The following is a 21,063-nucleotide window of genomic DNA, read 5'->3' as shown; positions in this document are numbered from 1 at the left end:
ATGCATAATCAAACCAAGTAGAACTGCTGTTGCAGATGGCTAGAAGATATTTTGGATAATTTGGTCTCCTACATGGGATTTTGAATTTTTTGGAAAGTGAGAGGATTCTATCCTTCTTCGGAGTAAAATTTAAATTATTCTAATATAACTAAAATCAAAAGTGGAAATCTATTTTTCTATATTTTTAGTGGAAAATGATACAAAACAAAAAAAATCATGCAAAATATCGAAAGAAAAATTAGTGAGTGTGAAATATTGCAATTTGAAGGCAAACATCTAGAAAATTCTCTTGTTTGGTTCAATCCCGAAAAATAACTGTCAAGAGTTCTTTGTATAATTTTATGTGAAAAATGATGCCTCTTGGATTATCGAATTCACCATGCAGTTGATTTTGTGCAAACAGACAGAAGATCGTCAATAAAAGCTGGTTTCCAAAACAATAATACTTTTGTGACCTTTGGACACTTTCTGAAGTTTTTAGAAATTGAGATGGAACTGTCAAAAATGTGGTTTACTGTAGAAGTCCATATAGAAATGATATCAAGCTTTAGTGCAAAAATATATTAAAATTAGGACATACAAAGTAGGCTGCCAAAGTAAAGCGCGTATTGTAGTATCATGATATTCAGATCGTATACCAAAAATCAGTATTGATAAGCATATGATATGAACAACACTATTACAAGCTCCTCAAATGAAAAGATAGGTTGAGTAAAAAAATACTTAGAATTAATTGATTTTTTTTCTAAATATCATCATGGCCACAAATGCATCTATGTTTTTCTGTTAATATCACTTCCTCACAAAATTTCCCATGTAACTACAACTCTTTTAAGGGAAAATAAAATAAAATTCGGGAGGGCAGTTGTTTTGACTTTGAAGAGTAATTTGACTGGAATACACATATAATAATCTAGGGAGCTTGCCCAAGAAAAGTTAAAAGGTGTTAACTACAGTAGCCACTACCAAGCAAATCCTCTAAGGCGAAAGTCGATGATCGCAATCTAGTTCGTAGAATTAGTGAAGTTTAGGCTGCAGAAATAAGAGTATCAAAATACAGAGAAGTGTTTTTATATCAATCCTAGCACAGATACTAAATTTTACTAATTTTTACAAATCTGTTCTAGAATAACCCAACGAACTATAACGACAGAAGCATAACTGAGTGGCAGATTACTTCAACTTTGTGGAGTATCTGTATGATTTAAGCTTTTTATCAAATTTCGTGTCATAGCATTTTTATTACTTAGTTTTCGAGATTACACATAGTGCGACATGTTATAAACTGCACAATGTGTTGGTATAGAATAAATTACAAGTTATTTGGAATTTGAGACAGAAAGATTTTAGTTCATAAAATGGACTTAATTGTGGAATGATTTAAAATTAAAGGAATTCAAAAAAAATTGTTTGTAAACCATATTGGTGGCATGAAATCTTCCCCATCATTGAATAGATTTGACGGTAAAATAAGAAATGAAATCAAGGGACAGGACTGTACCGGATAAGTAGTCAGGTGAGTATCTGAACACTGCTGAGGTGAAGTTCTGGAAAAATTGTGGGAATCTTCAAAAAATAAATAAATAAGCGAACGCTTCAAGTGGTCAATATTATAGGAACAATGCATTGATAAGATGAGGTGGAATACCTGAAGTGAGATATGTTTTCAGGGCATATACGATAGACAGATAGGTGGGCGGGAGGTTGGCTTGGGCAGAAGGGCGGAGTCCGACGGGTGCGCACAACCAATCAGCTCAGCATTAATGATCTTTGCCTCCGCTGTGCATCCAAGCATTTTCGGACGTTCGCTCACTCACTTGACCATGGATTGCTCCTTGTGGCCTCGGTATGCCGCAGCAGCTGCCTACAGTCCGGCAGGAACCACTGTACCAAGTCCAGTTGCTGGTGCCACAAGTGCTGCTGCCGCTACCGCCGCTGCCGCCGCTCTATATAATCAGCCATTTACCAGTAATAACCCTCGTCATATTATAGTTATCTTTTAAATAGAACTTTTTATATCCCGAATCAAATATGTTAATGAATCTTCTAAAAAGTATCGCAATAACCTTATACATTTTATAACAAAAACTATTAAAACCATTAGGTATAAGCCATTGCGATGTCTATTTTGAAAACATTCATTTATACGTAGATGGCCAAGCAAACAACTTGATGCGAACATGAAATTTAGGAAATTTCTCCAACTAGCAAAATAAATTACAAAAGTTCTGGAATAAACTATTGTTTCTCATGTCAGGTCACACAGGAGTCAATCAGCTCGGTGGAGTTTTTGTGAACGGACGTCCACTACCGGATCATATCCGGAACCGAATTGTTGAATTAGCACATCAAGGTGTTCGTCCCTGCGACATCTCACGGCAATTACGGGTATCACATGGATGCGTATCGAAGATACTTGGCCGTTACTATGAGACCGGATCCATTCGACCAGGTCTTTCCTTCTTTTCCATATGAAAAATTTAAAAGGACATACCATAGTACGACTTCTAATTCTTTCACCTTACAGTGCTTCGTTTTACACTTACTTATGATAGATGGATTTAAAAATTTCATGTTTTTAATTTCTATTGTGAAGTGCATGGTGACATGGTGGCGTGGTGACGCATGGTGATGCATGATGGTGACGTCCAAGTCCAACATATTCGTATTTTCGGAATGTTTTTGAATTTTTTAAAGCTGCTAAAACACATTCCTCAATTGATTGTTAGTTACTAATTTTTATAATATACTTAGGTTGGTTTTCTTGCAGGTTATCCGAAGTATCATGCTATGAAATTATCAAGTTTTAAGACCCTATGTTTTATTTACATATTTTAGGTGTTATTGGTGGATCAAAGCCAAAAGTAGCTACACCAAAAGTTGTTCAAACAATTGCCGCTTATAAAAGAGCTAATCCAACAATGTTTGCCTGGGAAATTCGAGAAAAATTGTTAGAGGTGATTATAGTCTTATTTTTTATTCGCTTTTCAGATTTCGTCTTTTCTCTGCTTTCTGAAAAGTATCACTATGGCTGCTGTCACTCCTATGCCCTCTACAACAAAACATTTTTCGATGTACTTCCGGAACAATCGGTGTCCTTAAACGTGCTGGTTATTAAATCAATTAACTAGTATTAGCACTTCAGTTTTTTTCAACTTAAATTAGTTGTAAATGACTTATAACAGTGGAAAGAAAAAATCACAATTATGACAGTTCATCCCAACGCAATCATAACACATATTTTCAGATTTTGATTGAAACTCATAAAAAATCAAAAGTTATTATCAATATTACCATCGGAAAACCATTATTTTTTACAACTCAAATTAATTATACTAACTCTAGATATCTCACGTTTTCGACAGAATCCCTCGTTTTAAAGTATAATTTTTTGAGACATCGAGTTTATGCATTTCAATGATTTGAAGACAATAAAAAAATAAAAGCTCTTTTTGGAACTAAACGTTAATCTAAGATTATTAATCAAACTTATAAATAAGCTCACCACTTTTTAGATACCGTAATTGAAAAAAAGATAAATTCAAATCCATTTTTATACTGGAATTTGCTATCTCATTTAAATTCTTACGAATCCGACTTTGTTTTCAAAAATTTCGATTGAAATGGAATCCAAAATTAAAAATACGGTAGCTTCGAAATTTTGGAAGTGTTCTTGTTGATTCCTGATGTAAAAGAAGTAGAGGTTCAAACGTAATAAACTTGAGTATGGATTTTCCTCATAATTTGAAGGGTGGTGCTAACGCTAGAAATGCATTGTTAATTCAATGATGACTAAGTTCAGGAACGGGTGTGCGATGCCGAAAATGTGCCAAGCGTATCTTCAATTAATCGGATTGTCCGGAATAAATCATCCATGGATCGCTTATCAGAAAGAGCCCTTCAACAAACGGCTTTTTTAGCACCGACAACTCCTTATTCTATCAATGAGCTTCTAGGTTTCGAACAGCCTTCCAAAGTCTGTTTTCTAGTATCTCCCATTCAGCCTATTCATTTCGAGAATAACATAATTCTGGTCCTTTAACTCGGCTCATTTATTTGCCAGTTAATTAGTGCATCAATTGATCCTATGAGATCATTCTCTTAAGATCAATTTTGGTTGCACTTTATTAAGACAAGAAACATTGTAAACTCAATTTTTGAAATAGTCAACAACAAACAGCTATTTTTTACAAAAAGAAAATCTGTTATAGAAAGAAAATTTGAGTTTAAGACTTTCCCTCCTCCGTTTCTTCCCTAGTGTTCTCCATTCGTTTCATTGTTGTTAATAAGTGTCACCGCCCCTAGGTGGTCATTAGCCAGCGCAGCATATGCGTCTTCTGCTTCATCACTGATCTGATTACAAATTAAATTGTTTCAAGAGTAGCATGGACAATTCCCAACTAGTGCAGCAGTTAGCGACAAATTTTAAAACGGCAACTAAAAATACGTTCGCTTCACGATTTCATGCTTCTCTAGGTGACCTCTTACTTTCCATTTTTTGCAGATGCTTAAATTTTATTTATAGAAGTTAGAAAGTGTCTTCAGCAATCGAAAATTGAATAGTGTGAAACAGAATAAGTGCTGTTTCCGATTATATGTTGGGAATATAGATAAATGATATCTACTTTACAAATTAATTAATAATTTAATCTTGTATAATGTTTTTCAAACGCCTGGCCTTTTTTAATTGTTGCTTTAAAAGCATAGTAACACTTGACTAACATATGCATGTCCTAATTAATTACTTTAGTTCGCAATTTGTTGGTTCGGAATTATAATTAGTTTCAAAGTCCACTGAATATTCTTTTATAAAAAAACAAGTTTTCCTACTGTAAACACTTTTTATAGAAAAAGGCTGGGAAGGAACAGGTGCTACAGTAATCCCATCATCGAATACAAATTCTCAAACATATGCTGGTAAGTGCTTGAATTTGTTAGTCTTTTTTTCGTTTGTCGCTACTGTTTCAGTTATCCCATTAATAAATGAAATTTATATAATAGTTAAACTATAATTTCCTTCAAAAGGTCTTTTTCTTTTGCAAGAAGAAGATAATTTCCACTTTTGTATTTGAGGATTGGAAAAATTGGGTCTTTTTAAATTATGAAAAATTTCGATAGCAGGAATCGAAATCAGCAATAAGAACCATTTAATGAAAGTAATGTGTTATTAATCAGGCCGGCTTATTTTATCTATAAGAATTGGTCCCTCTTTTGGCTGCTTACTCACCTCTATGGATTAAAAAAGCATTTTCTTCCATCTGGAACATGCTGCTTACTGAATTATGACATGAAACTCAATATCTCAAACTAAAATATTCATCATCAAAGAGTAGTTGATGCCGCTAATAGAATCAATCGTGCATGCACTCCTACTTGAAAAAGTTTTACTAATTGCGCTAGAATTGTCGCAAAAACTGATAACTGAAATAATAATTTCAGATCTCAAAAATTGGGAAAATTGATTGACCAATTAGAGCGACTTTATTATCAATATGCTAATTCAGTTTTGTTCCAATTGTACTCTTTTCAAAAATTCAACTCATTTTGTATCCACCATCCACTAGTTCCTTTGCTTATCATAAATTTTCTCTTTGACCAGAAGTTGGCCATTATCTCCACTTGTTGGAATTTTAAATCATATCATTCAATGATACTAACAGTAGGAATAAGGGATCTGCAACTTATCCAATCAAAACTGTCAATACTAACGACTTTTTTTGGTCAATTTTTCAAATGCTTAACAGAACTACCTTATATTTATCATTTCTATCAGGCATGTAATGACGTTGCTTCCTGTGATGTGAACCTCAGGATTTACTGAGAGAATCGCGTTTTTTAGATGGATTTCTTGATGATCGTTGGGTAGGTTCGATACGAGATCCTGAACATATGCCATCAAATGGCATTAACCTCAATGCAAATCCAAACAGTAACCGAAGTAATGCTAGCAACAGCATGCCATCAACTGCATCAACGCGGACATCTTCCTATGTATTGTATTCATCCACAAATGCTACAACTGCCACTGGTTCGTATTGATTGTTTCATTGAGTTTATATGGTTCTATCATTGCTCTCTATTACTAGTGATATTGTATCCAGCACATTCAAATATATGGATTTTTGTGGAAATAAATGACAGTTATTGAAATCTTTTCTTTAGTTAAACCATAAAACATAGTGTTTCTTGAATACCCATTGCAATCACAGCATTTACTTTGAACAACTCGAATCTAGTTCTAAATTTTACAACAAAAATTACTGAATATCAAATCTTCAACAGCTTAACATCTAAACTTCAAAACATGAGTTGTGGATATAAAATTGGAAGAGACAAAAATTTAGATAAATTTCAAAAATTAGATGGTGGAGAATGGTGCATTGTGTAAATTATATGAGGACAACTTAGTGGTTGAAAGGCGAACAAAAAGGACGGGCTACCCATCGGGAATTAAAACTCATTTACTTAAGGCATTTCTACTTCCCAACCACCATAATAACATTAGCGCCTTCTTTCTTTCTTCATCTAAACCATCGTTACAATCATTTCTACCAGTAATGGAAACAATCCTAAAGTGCTTTCGACTCATTTCTGAAAGTTTCCCTACCATCTCTCTTCCTCCTTTCGTCCTTAACATGGTCCTTTCCGAGCTATTTTAATTACTTCAGTCGAGAATTTCAGTATAAAAAATATAAAATTTAATTATTCTTCGATTCAACATGACTTATCAGCAGCAATATTATGCAAAGGTGGCAATTGAAAGATGAAAAGAAACTTGTTTAGCTGTCCGAAAACGAGATCCATCCTAAATGGCAAAATTAAATAATATGAGGAAAAAAAGATGTTTGCCGTACATTGGATAGGAAATGAATAAATGTGAAAAAAAAATGACATCGCTTATTTTTTTGTTTGTATACATCTGTTTATGTGCATCCACATATCTGTTTGTGTGCATCTTTTTGCATTCACAGGTACCTTGAGGTATCCAAAAAAAAAGTGTCATTCGTCCTCGACGGTCGGTTGCCTAAAAACTGTTAATATTTCACGCTTCTATGCTCAATTTCAATTTCGATTTCTTTTTTCAAGAAAATTTTCAACAAGTAGAGGGCGATATATCAGTCCTGCTACGTTGGTTACTAAAAATCATGAATTTTTGATATTATAATACAAAGAGAAGAAATGTTTTTTCTTAGAAGGAGCGATAACAAATAAGGCCACAATTTTTTTTTTAATCTGCCCCTTTTAATTATCCCAGCAGAACATTTGGTTTCTTAACTCATTTTCCGTAATCAGTTGGGCATTTTGATGTTTCGCTTATTTTAAGGGCAGTTGTAATAAGGCAGTTAATCGTTTGAATCGCTTATTTATTTCTGATGAGATTATAAGTATAAAAGAATGTGTGAAAAACAAATTATTAATGAAAAAATCTGACGTTTTGCTATTTGGAGCAGAATTGAGTAAAGCTCTGCAAACCATTAAAAAATGTAACAGAGATGATATGAATCGGTGCAAGAACCATACAAATTTTTGATTTCCATAAGCATTCTCTGACCCATCAATTGTCTTCTTTTTGTTCAGATGGAAGAAAGTAATGAGATAGAAAGATTTTGAACAATGATCGTAACACCTTATTATTTCCCCACAGTATGTTATTTTTGTTGATTTGAAGCACAAAATCATAAAAAAAAGAAAAAAAGAACTTCAGCAGTTATCACGACATCGAATCATTTTAGCACCGTGCTACATTTGACCCTTTTTCATTTCCCCACATTTCAATCTTGCTTTTTTACGCCCATTTTATAGTTTCAATTGCTAATTATATGCAATTCAATTTTGAAAAGTTATTAATAATTAAATGTTCAAGTTTATCTCTTAGGGGATTACAGGTAACTGATAATACTATGAAGTAGATACTGACTTCATTTTGATTCAAATGACGAAAGCTTTACAAAGTCTTCGTCTATCTCGCAGAAATCACTTGTTCTAGCTGCTTTAAGAAGCTAACTGAAGAAATGCTTAATTGGTTAACAGTGGTAAAAGAAACGTTTTTGAGAATGCCTACAAAACTACGGCTTCATAGAATAGATGCGCTTGTTGATTGTTGGTTTAGATCATCGGATAATATTTAACTAGAAGAGGGCGGAGAGCGGGAGGAGGGGGAAATAGATGGGTCACAATGAAGTATACCCAGGTAAGGTCACCGACTTTTACCGGAAGTGTTTGGTTGTCGACATCTAGCTGTTAACAGATCAGTGGCGTTCATCAGACTAGTTGGATGAGGGATAGTTGAAAGTAAATAGTGTGTCATGAGGATAAATGGGACACTGAAGGGATTTATCGACAGTCAGAGGATTGCTGAGAATGATGAATGTTAGTCGCCGACTGCCTGTTCAATTCACAAACTTTCCACATTACTCAGCCATAAATTGCTTTTTTATTATTATTCGTTACTGTCAGCTTGCTGAATTGCAAAGTAAGTTGGGGAGGTGAATAGAATTAGCTGTATCATTGAAACGATATAAATCGAAATATTTCAAATAAACAAAAAAGTGGAAATCATCAGATGATTCTTTATTTGAAATGCTATTTCCAGTGAATAACTTCCATAACAAAATATTATGATGATCACTGTTTGGACCAGCATGGCATTTATGGCAAATCTGACATTTATCTTCCAGCAGTTGCACAGTTCTAAAGAATTGAAGAGATCTGCTGAAAATGCTACTATCGAAGATATGAATTGTATGAATCATTATGATTTGATCATACAAAATATTCTCCGATTTAAATGTAATCAGCAAACAATGTTTCACAAATTTTATCACTTTTAAGGTCTCTTAAGAGTAGTTTATATTATTATATAAATTGCTCCGCTAAATTTAGGTTAGAAATCAGAAATCCAAACAAATTGAGTACCATGTAATGGAGAATAATACACTGAAATTTAGTTTATTAAGCCTGACTATGGCAGCGGTACTATAAAGCTAGACTAGAACAAGCAAGCAGATGAGAAAATAAGGTAATAATACTGGACATGAAGGTCGTAAAAACCCAGGAGTTAAACAAAATGTATCAATCAGCTGGAATGTATTTCAGCCACTAGTGCAATTATGTTATGAATACTGACTGGAGTTACCTTTTAAATTTTGAGGTAGAAGATCCAGAAAATAAATCAGATATTGCCCAGAAGCGATCCTGCTTGTGTAGCGTATCAATTCATCTGCATCGCAATAAGACGATGGGCAAAATTGCAAAAAAGAAAAACTGGATAAGATCTACTTCGATGGTATGAAGAATCATGACAATCTGTAATGTTTTATCAGCCACTTTCTCCTTTTAGTACTACCTCGTCACTGGCAAAATTTTTAATTTTTTCATTTGATTGGTGACAGTCACCACAGTTTCCTTTACTTCTTTTTTTTTTTAAATAAGCAAATTTTTATGACAATCGGTTCAATGAAAGTGAGAAAAAGAACGTATGACGAAGATGTTTCTTGAAGGAACAATGCCGCATTTTGCAGTCCAATTCGTGTCATTACTAGCACTACAACTTCAACTAGTCAACTTAAAATAACTTCACCATGCTAATTAAGTAAGGAAAAACAATTCTATTTTGCATCCTAGCAAGATGTTCATCGAGATCGAACGAGAATTTAAATCTCCTTTGAAAAAGTTTGTGACCTACAAATCTACAAACATTATTCATATGTGGTTTTGGTTGATTTAATTCGGACAGAAACAACTAAAAACCAGCTGTTCACATAAGAATTTGCTCACAGGACTCACGCAATTTCCTCTCGCAAACTTTTCAAAGTTTTATGCTTGGATTGCATAAGAGGATAAGATTTTATGCCCAAAGAACAGAAATTCACGTGTAAAAGGCTTTCAAATTCAGCCTGACTAACTTTTCATTTAGCATCCAAATATTGAGCAGAAGAATGAACAAGACAGTCTGAACAAGGATCAAGTAGAAGAAGTCAAGTGGACGGGTACAAACAGATGGATAAGATTAGAAAGTAGTTTGGCTCCAAGAAAGTATTTTCTTAAAATTCATGAATCATCGGTCACTTCCATCATTCAGTTGTTAAAATTATTTTCCAAATTCCCTTACTTGTATTCCTTGCAGATTTTTTCTTATATTTGTCCCATTATCACTACTTCATGCTGGAAAGCATCAGAAATATCAGAAACATAACACTGCACAGAAGCCAGCCACTTTTTTTTTTTTAAATCGGTGATCCAAATGCAGTAGCAACACGCGGTTGTTCTTGTTACCAGGGCCGCGCTAAGTGGTGGAATGGTCAGATAGATAACAGCCTGTGTGGTGCAAGCTTTTTAAGTTGGGGTTGATGTGAAGTGTTATAATTTATGTTATGCACTCTTACGTGGTAGATTTTATTGTGGAGGTAAAGATCTGTATATTGAAGCGTGCAATTTGTGTCTCATCTTACTCACCTCACTTCAGATTGTCCATATTTATAAATCAAGATGGGGTTACACTTGTAAGATTAGAACAAATGAAACGTGTATCCATTGAACCATGAAAGTAAGTAATGGTGTTGCGATCCATATTACTACTGAGACATTAAATACATTTGATAACTTCCGTTGCAGATTTCATCAGTTTTCCAAAGACCTGCTTGATAAACAGTTTAATTTGTCGTCGAAATGTCAAGTATACTGGTTTGATTAATATATGAATCTTTTACTTGGTTAAATGGGAAAACGACGTAATAAGAACAAGGCCAATCAAGAAGATTTTGCTGTTTTCTCCTCCGTTTCAAACAAAACTGGTATCTCTTTTTTTTACCTTCTCAACGAAAGCGAAAATCTTCATGAATCTCACGTTTCGTTGCAGTGCATAAAGGATGAGATGGTCCGAAATTTGGAAGGAGAGTTAGCGTCGAAGATGTTCTAGTTTTCAGAAAAGTTGAGCTATTAATTGTGTTGACTACTGTTTGAAGTGGATTGCCATATGAGTTTGTTTTTTTTTCTTCAAACGCCATAATGTACATGTATTAACGAATGATGGTTTCATTAGAGAAGCCATCCCTCAAGAGAATGAAGCCTTTGGTAGTTAGAGGTAATAGGACAGGAAGTTAAACTGGAAGTGCAGGAAAGGAAGTAACCCTGTGGTTATTCTCCAGAACTTCTCCAGATAAGCAAGATTTTAAGATTATGAGTACAAGAAGCACCGCACTTTGCGCTCCTTTAGCCTGATTTATTTGTTTACCAATATAATTGGTATATAGAAATTAAATTTCAGTTTTACGATATTCACTGTACTTTTAGTGATAGAAGTGGATAGTGATGACAGTGATGATGCATCCTGTATTACACATTTGACAATGGATTTTGATACGCGTAGCGCCGGTAAGGAATTCAAGCAGTCTGTAGGAACTCATATAGAATGAGAAAACAGCAGATTTGAATTTGACAAAGTCTATTACCTCAGAACGATAGGAAATATGTTGATTTCAATCTCCGAATTGAACTGTTGCACAGTATTCGTGAAGTATTTGTTTTGCTGAATAAGATCGAATTTTGCACAAACTTTTTCACTGAACTCATCTCTTGTATACCAGTGTACAACATTTCAGTTGAGGAGGATCTGACTGATACAGTAATTCCTTCCGATCAGCTGTATGGTTTTCTTGATAAGGCTACCAACAAAAAGTAAGGAAAACCGATGAAGTGAAGGAGTTTTACACACTGAGTAAAATATGACGTTGTCTTTTGAAAAAATTCAAATACGTTTTATGCTTAAATAGGAATAATTTAATGTCTTTTTTGTCGTTTCTTTCTATTACTACTATAAAGCTTTTTATATTTTAGCGTATCCATCCGTTTGGCTGCAATGGGTAATATCAAAACCCTGTTAACTGAACGATATATAGCTGTGGATCTCGAGAAATGGATTTCTACCTTAATAGATATTATTGATAAAGCGTTACGAAAAACTGATGAGGAAGCAAAAATTGCTGCTTCTTTATCTGCTCTGATTTCCATCCAGTTGGGTCAGTTTTATGAAATTTACTTCTAAATAAGTTCCTATCACATTTATTTTAGCTATGAGCTTTCTAGAAATCACGTTCCAAACCAAGCATATCAGACTTATGCAAATACAGTTTTTAAATTAATAAGTTTTTACAGGCATGTTGGGTTGATGAGTCATCGGGGGAATTCCGTAAATTTACCAATCCATTAATTTTCAGGAGAAAAGATTGCCAGTGAAATAGAACCGGTCGTTAGTTTTTTATGCCAATTGTGCATTGATCCAGCTCGAAACATTAGGTTGCGTAGCCAGTGTGCGCGTTCGGTGGCTCTTTGTACGTTCTTGTGCGTAGAACAGCCAACATCGGTCCTTGCAACTGCTGATACACTACGGTCTATTTGGTTTACTGCGAAATCAAGCGCTGCTTCTGTAAAGCTGTTTTGCGCAGCTTTATCAGGGTGGTCTCTACTGATCCATCAAGTAAGAATGAGATGTTCAAAGATAAAGAGAACTGCCCATTAGTTTATCTACTGGTGGGTGTCACAAATATTTGTTTTCATTTGGCTATGTGTGAATCGCAGTGAATAACTGTACACTGAACCATAAGTGGATTGCCGGAAGTTTGTGGTAGAATTCTTCAGATCATGTGGATTATCCGCTGATTAAATTAATACCGATTCGATAATAGATAGCAATTATGTTTGCAGTTTAACTTGCAGTGCTTGTCCGCCGTCAAAGGTGATGTTTTTACCGTATAGTTTTCAGCGGGGACGAGAAGCTTTGAGAGCTGCATTACTAGATGAACCCAAGTTGTCTACGTTTCTTGATGGCACACAGGTAAACTCATAGTATCTGATGTCATCATATTTTCACGTTTCGTCAAAGAATTTTTTAATGGAGCTAATTACAACTATAGCTACATTTGCTATATGTATCATTTTCATTAAAGGTGGAAATGAGAATAAGTGCGGGTAAAGCTTTGGCAGTTTTGCATGAAGCTGCCGTATTGACATTCGGTGATAAATATCGATTTCCCAACCAGCAGCATCTTCTGGATGTCTTTGCGAATTTGACAACCGATTCATTGAAATTTCGAGCCAAAAAAGATCGGAAAATACAGAAGCTCACGTTCAGGCAAATGTATGCATCCATAAAGGTAATCTTAATCTTGTTATGTTTTAAAGGTTGCGATAATAACATTAAAGAAAGCCTGTTTCTAGAAATCATGGTTTTCACTATGATTTCTGAAGACAGACTCTCCTCTTTATTAGATGGTGCGTATCAAACTTAAGTAGTCAACTGTTTATATTTGAGTATTGAACTTTGGGTTTTAACCAGTGGGTACGTGTCGGCGAATTTCTTACGGGGGTATGTTTATAAAACTTATGTTAGAAAACAATAATATTGCGGTAACCATTCGGTAAATAACAATGAATTAAAAAGGCTGTTAACAGACTGTTAACAATAACTTTCTGTAAAATAGTTGGACTTGTTTCAGGAACAAGAAGCTCCGGTGTTTGATGTAAAATTTGGTGATGAAATACTGAGTATAAAATCTTGTCGAAAGAAACTCTTGTATGAATTTATATGTGGCGTTTTACATGGCAGCATAAATTCGCATCTCAAAATGAATCCGATTTTAAGAGAACAGTTCGATTTAGGACCAATAGCTGAAATATTTCCAGCGAAAATGGAAAAAATGCGACGGGTAATTACCTATTTCACTGGTTATGTTTATTTGGATAACTTTACCGAACCTTTTTGTTGCAGGCTGCCATACAAAATGCAATCAACAAAACAAGGGATTTGCAACGGTTAAAGCAGAGGGATAAGCGCATCGTATACTAACTTTCAATGTTAAGAAACCTGTGCCTAAATTTGTTTGGCTTCAATTTCTTATTACTATTATATTGGTAACAGTAAATTCAAAAGCAACATTTGTCCTTTGTTTCGCAGGCGCATTCCCCTTCGAGATATTTCTCTGTGCATGTTCTTTTCTTCATTGTCTTCTGCAAAATCACAGAAACTTTTTTAAAAAATTTCCAATAGAAGGTGATACATATGTAGTATATGCCAGATATTAAGTCGAATATCACTGTGCTGATAGTTGTGTTGAACCTACCTACAAGTTTCACTAGGTATACTTTCTTTAGGAGACACAGTCAGTACGTATAAAAGGAATTATGCGGACTTCTGTGACGAAGTTCGAGATAAACGTAGCATAAATTTTATGCAACGTTATATATTATATAAAGTTATACAACGTTATATATTATATAAATGACTCCTCTTTCCTATCGAAAGAGGAGTTAAGGAAGTTAAGCAATCTGAAATTGTTAGAAAAGAAACATCTCACGACAATCTGGGTGATATGAAATGAACTTTCATCCAAATAGTCCTTGTTTCTCAGAACAGTACTCATATTTCATTAAAATGTTTAAAATGTTTTTGTTTTACAAGAAAACTATGAACCCAACTGCGACATATTTGAACAAAAGAATTTACCTTTTTAACACCCAAGCTATGATCGTTTGTAAACAGACCCTGCAGCAAAAGACATGCTTTACAAAGCTTCTGCGACGACATACAACCACATCTAAAGTTCCGATAACTGATTCATTCATCCTTGATCACGAATGCCAACAACGCTAGTTTTGCACTGAGATAAAACTCACCGTTCACATTTAGTCGGTCTGGGGAGAGAAACATCACTGCGCGCAGAAATTGCTTCGCCGGATTTTATTAAATCCAAAATTGCTTTCGGTTGCAGCCTTTCCAGCTTCTTGACATACATTCTGCAAGAAAAATTGTCTCTGCATCAAGCTCTATGATTAGTTTTGATTCCATGGGAGTACAGTTCGCCACAGTGTATCCCTGTGGAATCAAATTTAATTGAATATTTACCTCACGTAATTACGGAAGGAATCAGGTGCATATCTGCATTCAGTAGAAAAGTAGTCGAGCCCGTTAAAGTGTGCGTACATCACAATATCTTTTTCAAAGACATATTTTAAAGGTTTCGTTCGAGGCAAACAACCTTCCAATTCTAAAAAAATAACTGTTACCTATTTTCAGAAAATTTACACATAATATAGAATTCTTTAACAAGACCGGAAGTTGATGTTACCAACAGTTATCACCGAAAGGTTGGGACATCAGTACGAACAATGTAATGCTATTGAGATATAAGTTGTGCTGTTGCACATCTATTTTGGTCTCAACTTTACGGTAACTCGTCTCCATTTAGCACGCATGGTCGAGTTAACAGTTGTTTCACTCTATCTCAAGTGATCAAAGTGCGACAAAGCGCCTCTTTGTACATTGCTTTCCGAAATACCCAGTACTTGCTAATTCAGTTACGACAAAATGTGTAGTTCACATCAATTTTGGAATTCATTGAAGATAAATTAAGGAACTACTGCCTTGACCTGTTACAATATCAGTACATCGCTGCAACCGCGCCAAATCGCCTCGCAAAACGTTAAGTAACACTGTCTCTGCCATATCATCAGCATTATGCCCTGTTGCAATAATATTTGCTCCGCATTCAACTGCGCCCCTAAAATACAGATTGTAAGGAATGGATTTTCTCAACTTTAGTATAACTAAACTGGAAAAAAACAGATATGATCCCAATTTCAATGCTGATAGAGAGGAGACCAACGTCAGAGATATAAAGATCAAAGCATAGAAACAGGACAGAAAAAAAAGGAATAAATCATTTCAGAAATAACGCCACCTGTCTAAAGCACGTCTCCGAAAAACACCACAGAAAGTGCAGTTATTTCTAACGCCAACTGCCGACACTATTTCATCCATTGTCCAACCATACAGTTGTTTATAGCTCATTATGATCAAGGGTAATCCATATTCATTTCTATTTCTTTCAACCGCTTTTAGCGAATCATCCCGGTAACCCTAACAACACAAAGCATTTGAATCTTACTTGAAAAAAAATTGAACCTTCCACCCTTTCAATTCAAAGCCTTTTTCTATAACCAAGTTCCGCTCACGTTTTCACTCTTAAGACCAGAAAAACCGTTAATTTTGCGAGCTCTCAAAATTGCCACATATAATAATGGGTCACTTACTTCGCCTTTGCCCATACTATGTCAATGTTACAAACTATTCTTCAATGGATTAATGTTATAAAAGCCTCAAAAATTTGTGGCTGGAAGTACCTAAATATACGAATGGAACACTACTCTTTAATGTAAGCCACTTACGCACAAATTCTGAAAATATCAATCAGGAAAAAAGTACTGTGATTCCTTCATCGATTGAAAGCAGGATGATGTCCAATCCGTAATCATACTTTTGATTCAGTTTATTTAACACATGAATTAATACCGTGGAGTCTTTACCACCTGATGCTCCAACAGCAACTTTCTTACCCTTGCCGAATAAACCGTAAGTTTTAATCACTTCATGCACTTCCTGCAGGAGAAAAATAATCATTTCAAATAAGTCCAACACTGCCTCTAAAACCGTAATTAATGAGCTAAGATTATGGCTAAATACATTAGGGCCAATATGACTAACGCTAATCCACTTTTCAAGTATTTGCCAATATTCACGATTCTTAATTAAACATTATCCAGTTCCAAACTATTTCTAACTGCTAACAGTTACTTGAATGTTCTGCAGAAATTTTATAGATCGCGTTTCAACTGATGACTTTTTCCAAGCTTCAGCTCGGAACGATGAACGAAAGCACCATTATGCCAAAAAATTTTATACATCATTAGCGATACTGGACAACATATTTTATCGAACCTAAGCATAACGAAAGTCTCACAGCAAAAGGATTTTGCTGACCTCCAAATATTGTCAGAACCTGACCAGTACTGAGCACTCTTAATTCTGCTAGTCGAATCAACTGTGTATTTCAGCTTACAGTCTTCCCTAAGAAAAAAATTATAAGTTTTCCATTCACAACATTCCGTACTTTTCCATCCAGTATTACTATTTTCATTCCCCTGCATATTCGGTATATGAACTTCGCGAAATCAAGTTAATACCTCGGTAATGAAAGAAGTACAATATGACTGAGGACTAAATGTCATTACAGCTTTCAACTACCTTTGTCTAGAGTTCATATAATGAAGACTTGCCGCGTCTATCCTCCTCAATCAGATATTTTTACCAACTTAGCCATATTCCACTAAATTAAAATATAATCAGACTATTGCCATTAAGCTAGCAACCACCCTTATCTACACAAAAACCATGACAAATTCGACAAAGACCATAACAAACAGTGGGGAGACGCCAATTTTCATTCCCTTTTAATTCATGTATTTCGTTCCGTTATTCTCCTTTGTATTCTAGTGATCCATAGAACACTACAAACAGTATGGAAGGATTTCGAAACCTTTGGATGCTTTGGCTTAAAGCTAAAGATGATGAACGATAACACAATTCTCTAAATTTATATATCTAATTTACCGCTTCGAAGGCATCAGTGAAACAAACGACGCAAGCAGGTTTACCATCCTTTGACCTCTTCACGGAAGCAGATGCATCACACTGCCAACATCGCGTCATAGCGTATTCTAAGGTAATTCGTTAGCCGGACTGGAATATACAGTAAAGCTGCTGATCAAATCATAGACATCACAAATCCCTGCCCTCATTCCAAACGTGCATAACAGATTCACTGCATTTACAGTGGATGTTCTGTTAGGTTGAAAGCAACCCCATCTACACCAAAAAGGCTACATTAAGAGCGTTGCTCCCCAAAAAAAATCGTATTCCATGTACCTGACTCAATCTCACACTTCTCAGCTACTCAAAAACGCGTCCAGTCAATACAGACAAAATACTGTAATCTTCCTGAATTCCTCATTCATCTTACCAGAGTGCTACAATTTGAAGGTGCTCAGTTTCAAGAATAATGAATTCATGTACGTGGGAAGACTTTACATATATCTGAAAGTTGGATAAAAGATAAAATCGTTCCAGTGAATAGTTTGTAAAAAAAACAAGACCGATCGATAAGTACATCAGCATGAACATAGGAATACGCAGTTTGGATTCCGTATATGGCAAATCTTTTTTTCTATGCATACAAATTGCGAAATATAAAATTAAAGCACTAGGAAGGAAAATAAATTTATGCAGTAATCTAAATGCATGAAAAAAAAAGTACGTCGAGTGGGACACCGACACTAATTTCGTATGTTAAAACAAATGAGTCAATATTTCATTGGATTTCCAAGAACTTGGCAAATAAATATTCAGTGTTAATCATTTTTTCTTGTCTTCAATGATTGTCTGGATATAGAATGAGAACGATTGTTTTATCGACCCTAATAAGCCTAGAATAGCCAGACAATCACCAATGAAGAAAAAAAGTAGATGCGCAGTCTACAGCTAACTTTAAATGACGCAGAACTACGAAGTGCGATTTAAAATGCAGTGGGAATCATGCCAAAAACATGGGGCACTATTTCTAAATGACGGAATAGGTTTCAAAATATAGCACACTTAAACGGATCAATTTCGCAGTATAAGGAAACAAAAACGAGTGTTTAAGAACAAATGTATATAAAGACACCAACGTTAACAGAAGTATCGAAAATTCTGACGTCAAGAAAATCAGGAACGCTGTTCGAAAATTCACTTGGTCAACATGTGAAATAAATCTAGCAGGATTCAAAAATGATCGAAAGAACCCTTACTACTTGAAATCCGTAAAAAATTCTTAACAGGAAGATAAACGATACAGATTTAGTGCAATTTCCGTTCAGCAAATGTTTTTCAAATTGAACACAATTATCCCGATTTATTAGAGTTGAGGTTCAAAGAAAATCTTACCCTTTATTATCATGTCATATACAAAACACTACGCAGATATACTCTTGAAAGACAGATGTTCGCAAAACAGCAGAACACAAATCCAGAAAACAATTAAAGCAAACATGGGTAAAAAACAAAGGCAACAAAAAAAAGATCTGCAAACTTCCAAAACTGTAAGTTGTAGTCAAATTTCACAATCAAAAAACTTGGAAAGTTGGGTAATCATAAATAGTGGCAACATGAAGCCCATTTGGAGCTGATCGTTGTAGTGCCTTGCGAAATCTTGAAAGCATCTAACTGAGAATCCAGATGCACACCTGCTTCGTATTGGCTTTTCAACTGACACGCTAGTTCCAAAAATGCATTATCCACATTTAAATTACTTTTTGATGATGTTTCGATGAACATGCACATATTATGTGTATTCGCTAATTCACTACCTTCATCTCGTTCGACGAGACGTTCATTTTCAAGGTCTGCTTTTGTTGCTAAAAATGTTATGAAAGAATTCCGTATGAATAAGTTACTTTCTTATGGTTATCAACGGACCGAACAGTTATGCTATTCATTCAACTCTTCAAATTTGTCCTTAACCAAACATTATCAAAACGTTCCGGAAATATGCAACATAAGAATTAAACGATTCAACAAACCTACCAATAAGTACCTTGCAGACATTTGGTGCAGCAAATTTTGATACATCATCTAGCCAACGATGAAGTGACTCAAAAGACTGACGACATGTCAGGTCATAACATAATAAAATACCATTTGCTGATCTGTAACAAATGATCCCACAGTAAACACCTAGTTTATGTTAAGAATATTAGTATGAAACGGAGTATGCTTTTTCAATAATCTAGCTTAAACTAGTTTTTATATTAACCTCTGCTCAGTGTTCCACATCCTGCTGTGGGCATGAAAAACTGCCCTTGAAAAGTGATTCATAGTACAGTGAAATGTAAAATGATCTGTCACAAAACTGTATCATAGTATACCATATCATCTTTTATAAGGGGGTGACAATGCAGTTTCAACAGTCATAGCAACCTATAATAGCTTTGGGTGATTGTGCGGAATCTTTCCTGACCACCAGTATCCCAGATTTGCAATTTCACACGTTTGCCTTCGATAATTAATGTTTTCATCGAGAAATCAACACCAATTGTTGTTCCCTGTCGTTCGATGAAAGTTCCATTTTTGAACCTTAAATAACTCAAAACTTCATTCAAATTCAATTAAATTCACTAAATGTTAACTGATTAATGATAAAAAGCAATTTATTAGAAGATATCCCTACATTACCGAAATTCCTTCCGGATGCTGTCCCTGATTAACAGCAATATTCCTGTAATCTTCAGCATAAAGTAAAAGTCTTGGGTACGACAAGAAATGTTCTACAAAATGCAAAGTCGATCGAGAACACCGCTTAATTTTGAAAATTCCAACTGAGCGCAAAATGTCTCGGCAAATTCTCAGATTTAGTACTGATCCCACTTCTTGCCGAATTCTCCCCCTTGCGATATTTTCTAACACTAGTTAATGACGAGTTTTTCAGTGTCCTTCCCGACCAGTATCATATGAGCTCCTCATCTCGAAATTTAGAAATCCATCATGCTTTAAAACACAGAAATATCTCTGGGTAATAATGACAGAAGAAAATTAGTGCCTGTCATTCAATGTGAAAATCACAACAGTTTCTAAATCAGTGAAAAACCACTAGTAATAATAAAACCTATTCTTACAAAAAAGTGTTACAAAATACCTTTGTACGACACAAGTTTTACCCACACCCATATCACCGATCAAAACTATTTTAAATAAAAAATCGAAGGAATCGTCCGTTTCCATCACGAAACAGTTGGTTATCAAATCCTGAATTAAAATATGATGCACATAAATGAAACTCGTATGCAAGAAATAAGTGGGACTCGCAAAATAATTTCGTAAAATTTACAAATACAGCGTAGATTCGGACCCAAACAATGAAAGCGGAAAGAAAATGATGGAATCAATAAGTCAATGAAACGAACAAAGCAACTAAAAGGAGATGGGCGCGTTATGTATATTCAAGAATTTTGTTAGAAATGATAAGTAGAGAGGATATTACATTGGTGACTAGGAAGAAAGCAATAAGACTTCCTTTAAATGAAAGGAATCATACGAATAAAAACGGCGAAAATGCAATGTTATCTGCATGTTCATAACGCAATTTGGAATTATGCCCAACGAAAGTTTGAAATCAAAGAATATAATTTACCAAAGAT

The 21,063-nt window shown here is 34.8% G+C and overlaps 5 protein-coding genes across 5 annotated transcripts; 3 read left to right on the top strand and 2 right to left on the bottom strand.

The window, feature by feature from the left end:
- Positions 1-1,762: 1,762 nt before the first annotated feature.
- Positions 1,763-6,136, top strand: LOAG_00159 (pax transcription factor protein 2; the record flags this gene model as incomplete). The annotated part of the gene is made up of 7 exons (XM_003135699.2): positions 1,763-1,968; positions 2,258-2,452; positions 2,839-2,957; positions 3,803-3,976; positions 4,380-4,476; positions 4,849-4,917; positions 5,840-6,136. Coding segments are annotated over 7 exons (1,060 nt in total), but the record flags the coding sequence as incomplete, so codon positions are not given.
- Positions 6,137-8,176: 2,040 nt separating this feature from the next.
- LOAG_00158 (hypothetical protein) lies at positions 8,177-10,350 on the top strand (the record flags this gene model as incomplete). The annotated part of the gene is made up of 4 exons (XM_003135698.1): positions 8,177-8,191; positions 9,152-9,286; positions 9,917-10,016; positions 10,250-10,350. The coding sequence occupies 4 exons, from the start codon at positions 8,177-8,179 to the stop codon at positions 10,348-10,350; spliced, it is 351 nt and encodes a 116-aa protein (XP_003135746.1).
- A 367-nt stretch (positions 10,351-10,717) lies between these two features.
- Positions 10,718-13,843, top strand: LOAG_00157 (hypothetical protein; the record flags this gene model as incomplete). The annotated part of the gene is made up of 9 exons (XM_003135697.1): positions 10,718-10,793; positions 11,293-11,373; positions 11,601-11,676; positions 11,836-12,017; positions 12,216-12,475; positions 12,761-12,832; positions 12,945-13,151; positions 13,494-13,703; positions 13,766-13,843. The coding sequence occupies 9 exons, from the start codon at positions 10,718-10,720 to the stop codon at positions 13,841-13,843; spliced, it is 1,242 nt and encodes a 413-aa protein (XP_003135745.1).
- A 244-nt stretch (positions 13,844-14,087) lies between these two features.
- LOAG_00156 (tRNA 2-thiolation protein 1) lies at positions 14,088-17,542 on the bottom strand (the record flags this gene model as incomplete). The annotated part of the gene is made up of 8 exons (XM_003135696.1): positions 14,088-14,117; positions 14,501-14,591; positions 14,671-14,790; positions 14,900-15,041; positions 15,424-15,554; positions 15,735-15,913; positions 16,259-16,432; positions 17,444-17,542. The coding sequence occupies 8 exons, from the start codon at positions 17,540-17,542 to the stop codon at positions 14,088-14,090; spliced, it is 966 nt and encodes a 321-aa protein (XP_003135744.1).
- A 1,476-nt stretch (positions 17,543-19,018) lies between these two features.
- LOAG_00155 (Ras family protein) lies at positions 19,019-20,647 on the bottom strand (the record flags this gene model as incomplete). The annotated part of the gene is made up of 4 exons (XM_003135695.1): positions 19,019-19,284; positions 19,454-19,575; positions 19,847-20,002; positions 20,562-20,647. 4 exons carry the CDS (start codon positions 20,645-20,647, stop codon positions 19,019-19,021), a joined length of 630 nt encoding a protein of 209 aa, XP_003135743.1.
- Between the last annotated feature and the right edge of the window lie 416 nt (positions 20,648-21,063).

The sequence above is a fragment of the Loa loa genome (genome assembly GCF_000183805.2).
Source record: "Loa loa unplaced genomic scaffold supercont3.85, whole genome shotgun sequence".
In the NCBI taxonomy this organism is placed as follows: domain Eukaryota; kingdom Metazoa; phylum Nematoda; class Chromadorea; order Rhabditida; family Onchocercidae; genus Loa; species Loa loa.
This window is presented reverse-complemented; position numbering and strand designations above follow the sequence as displayed.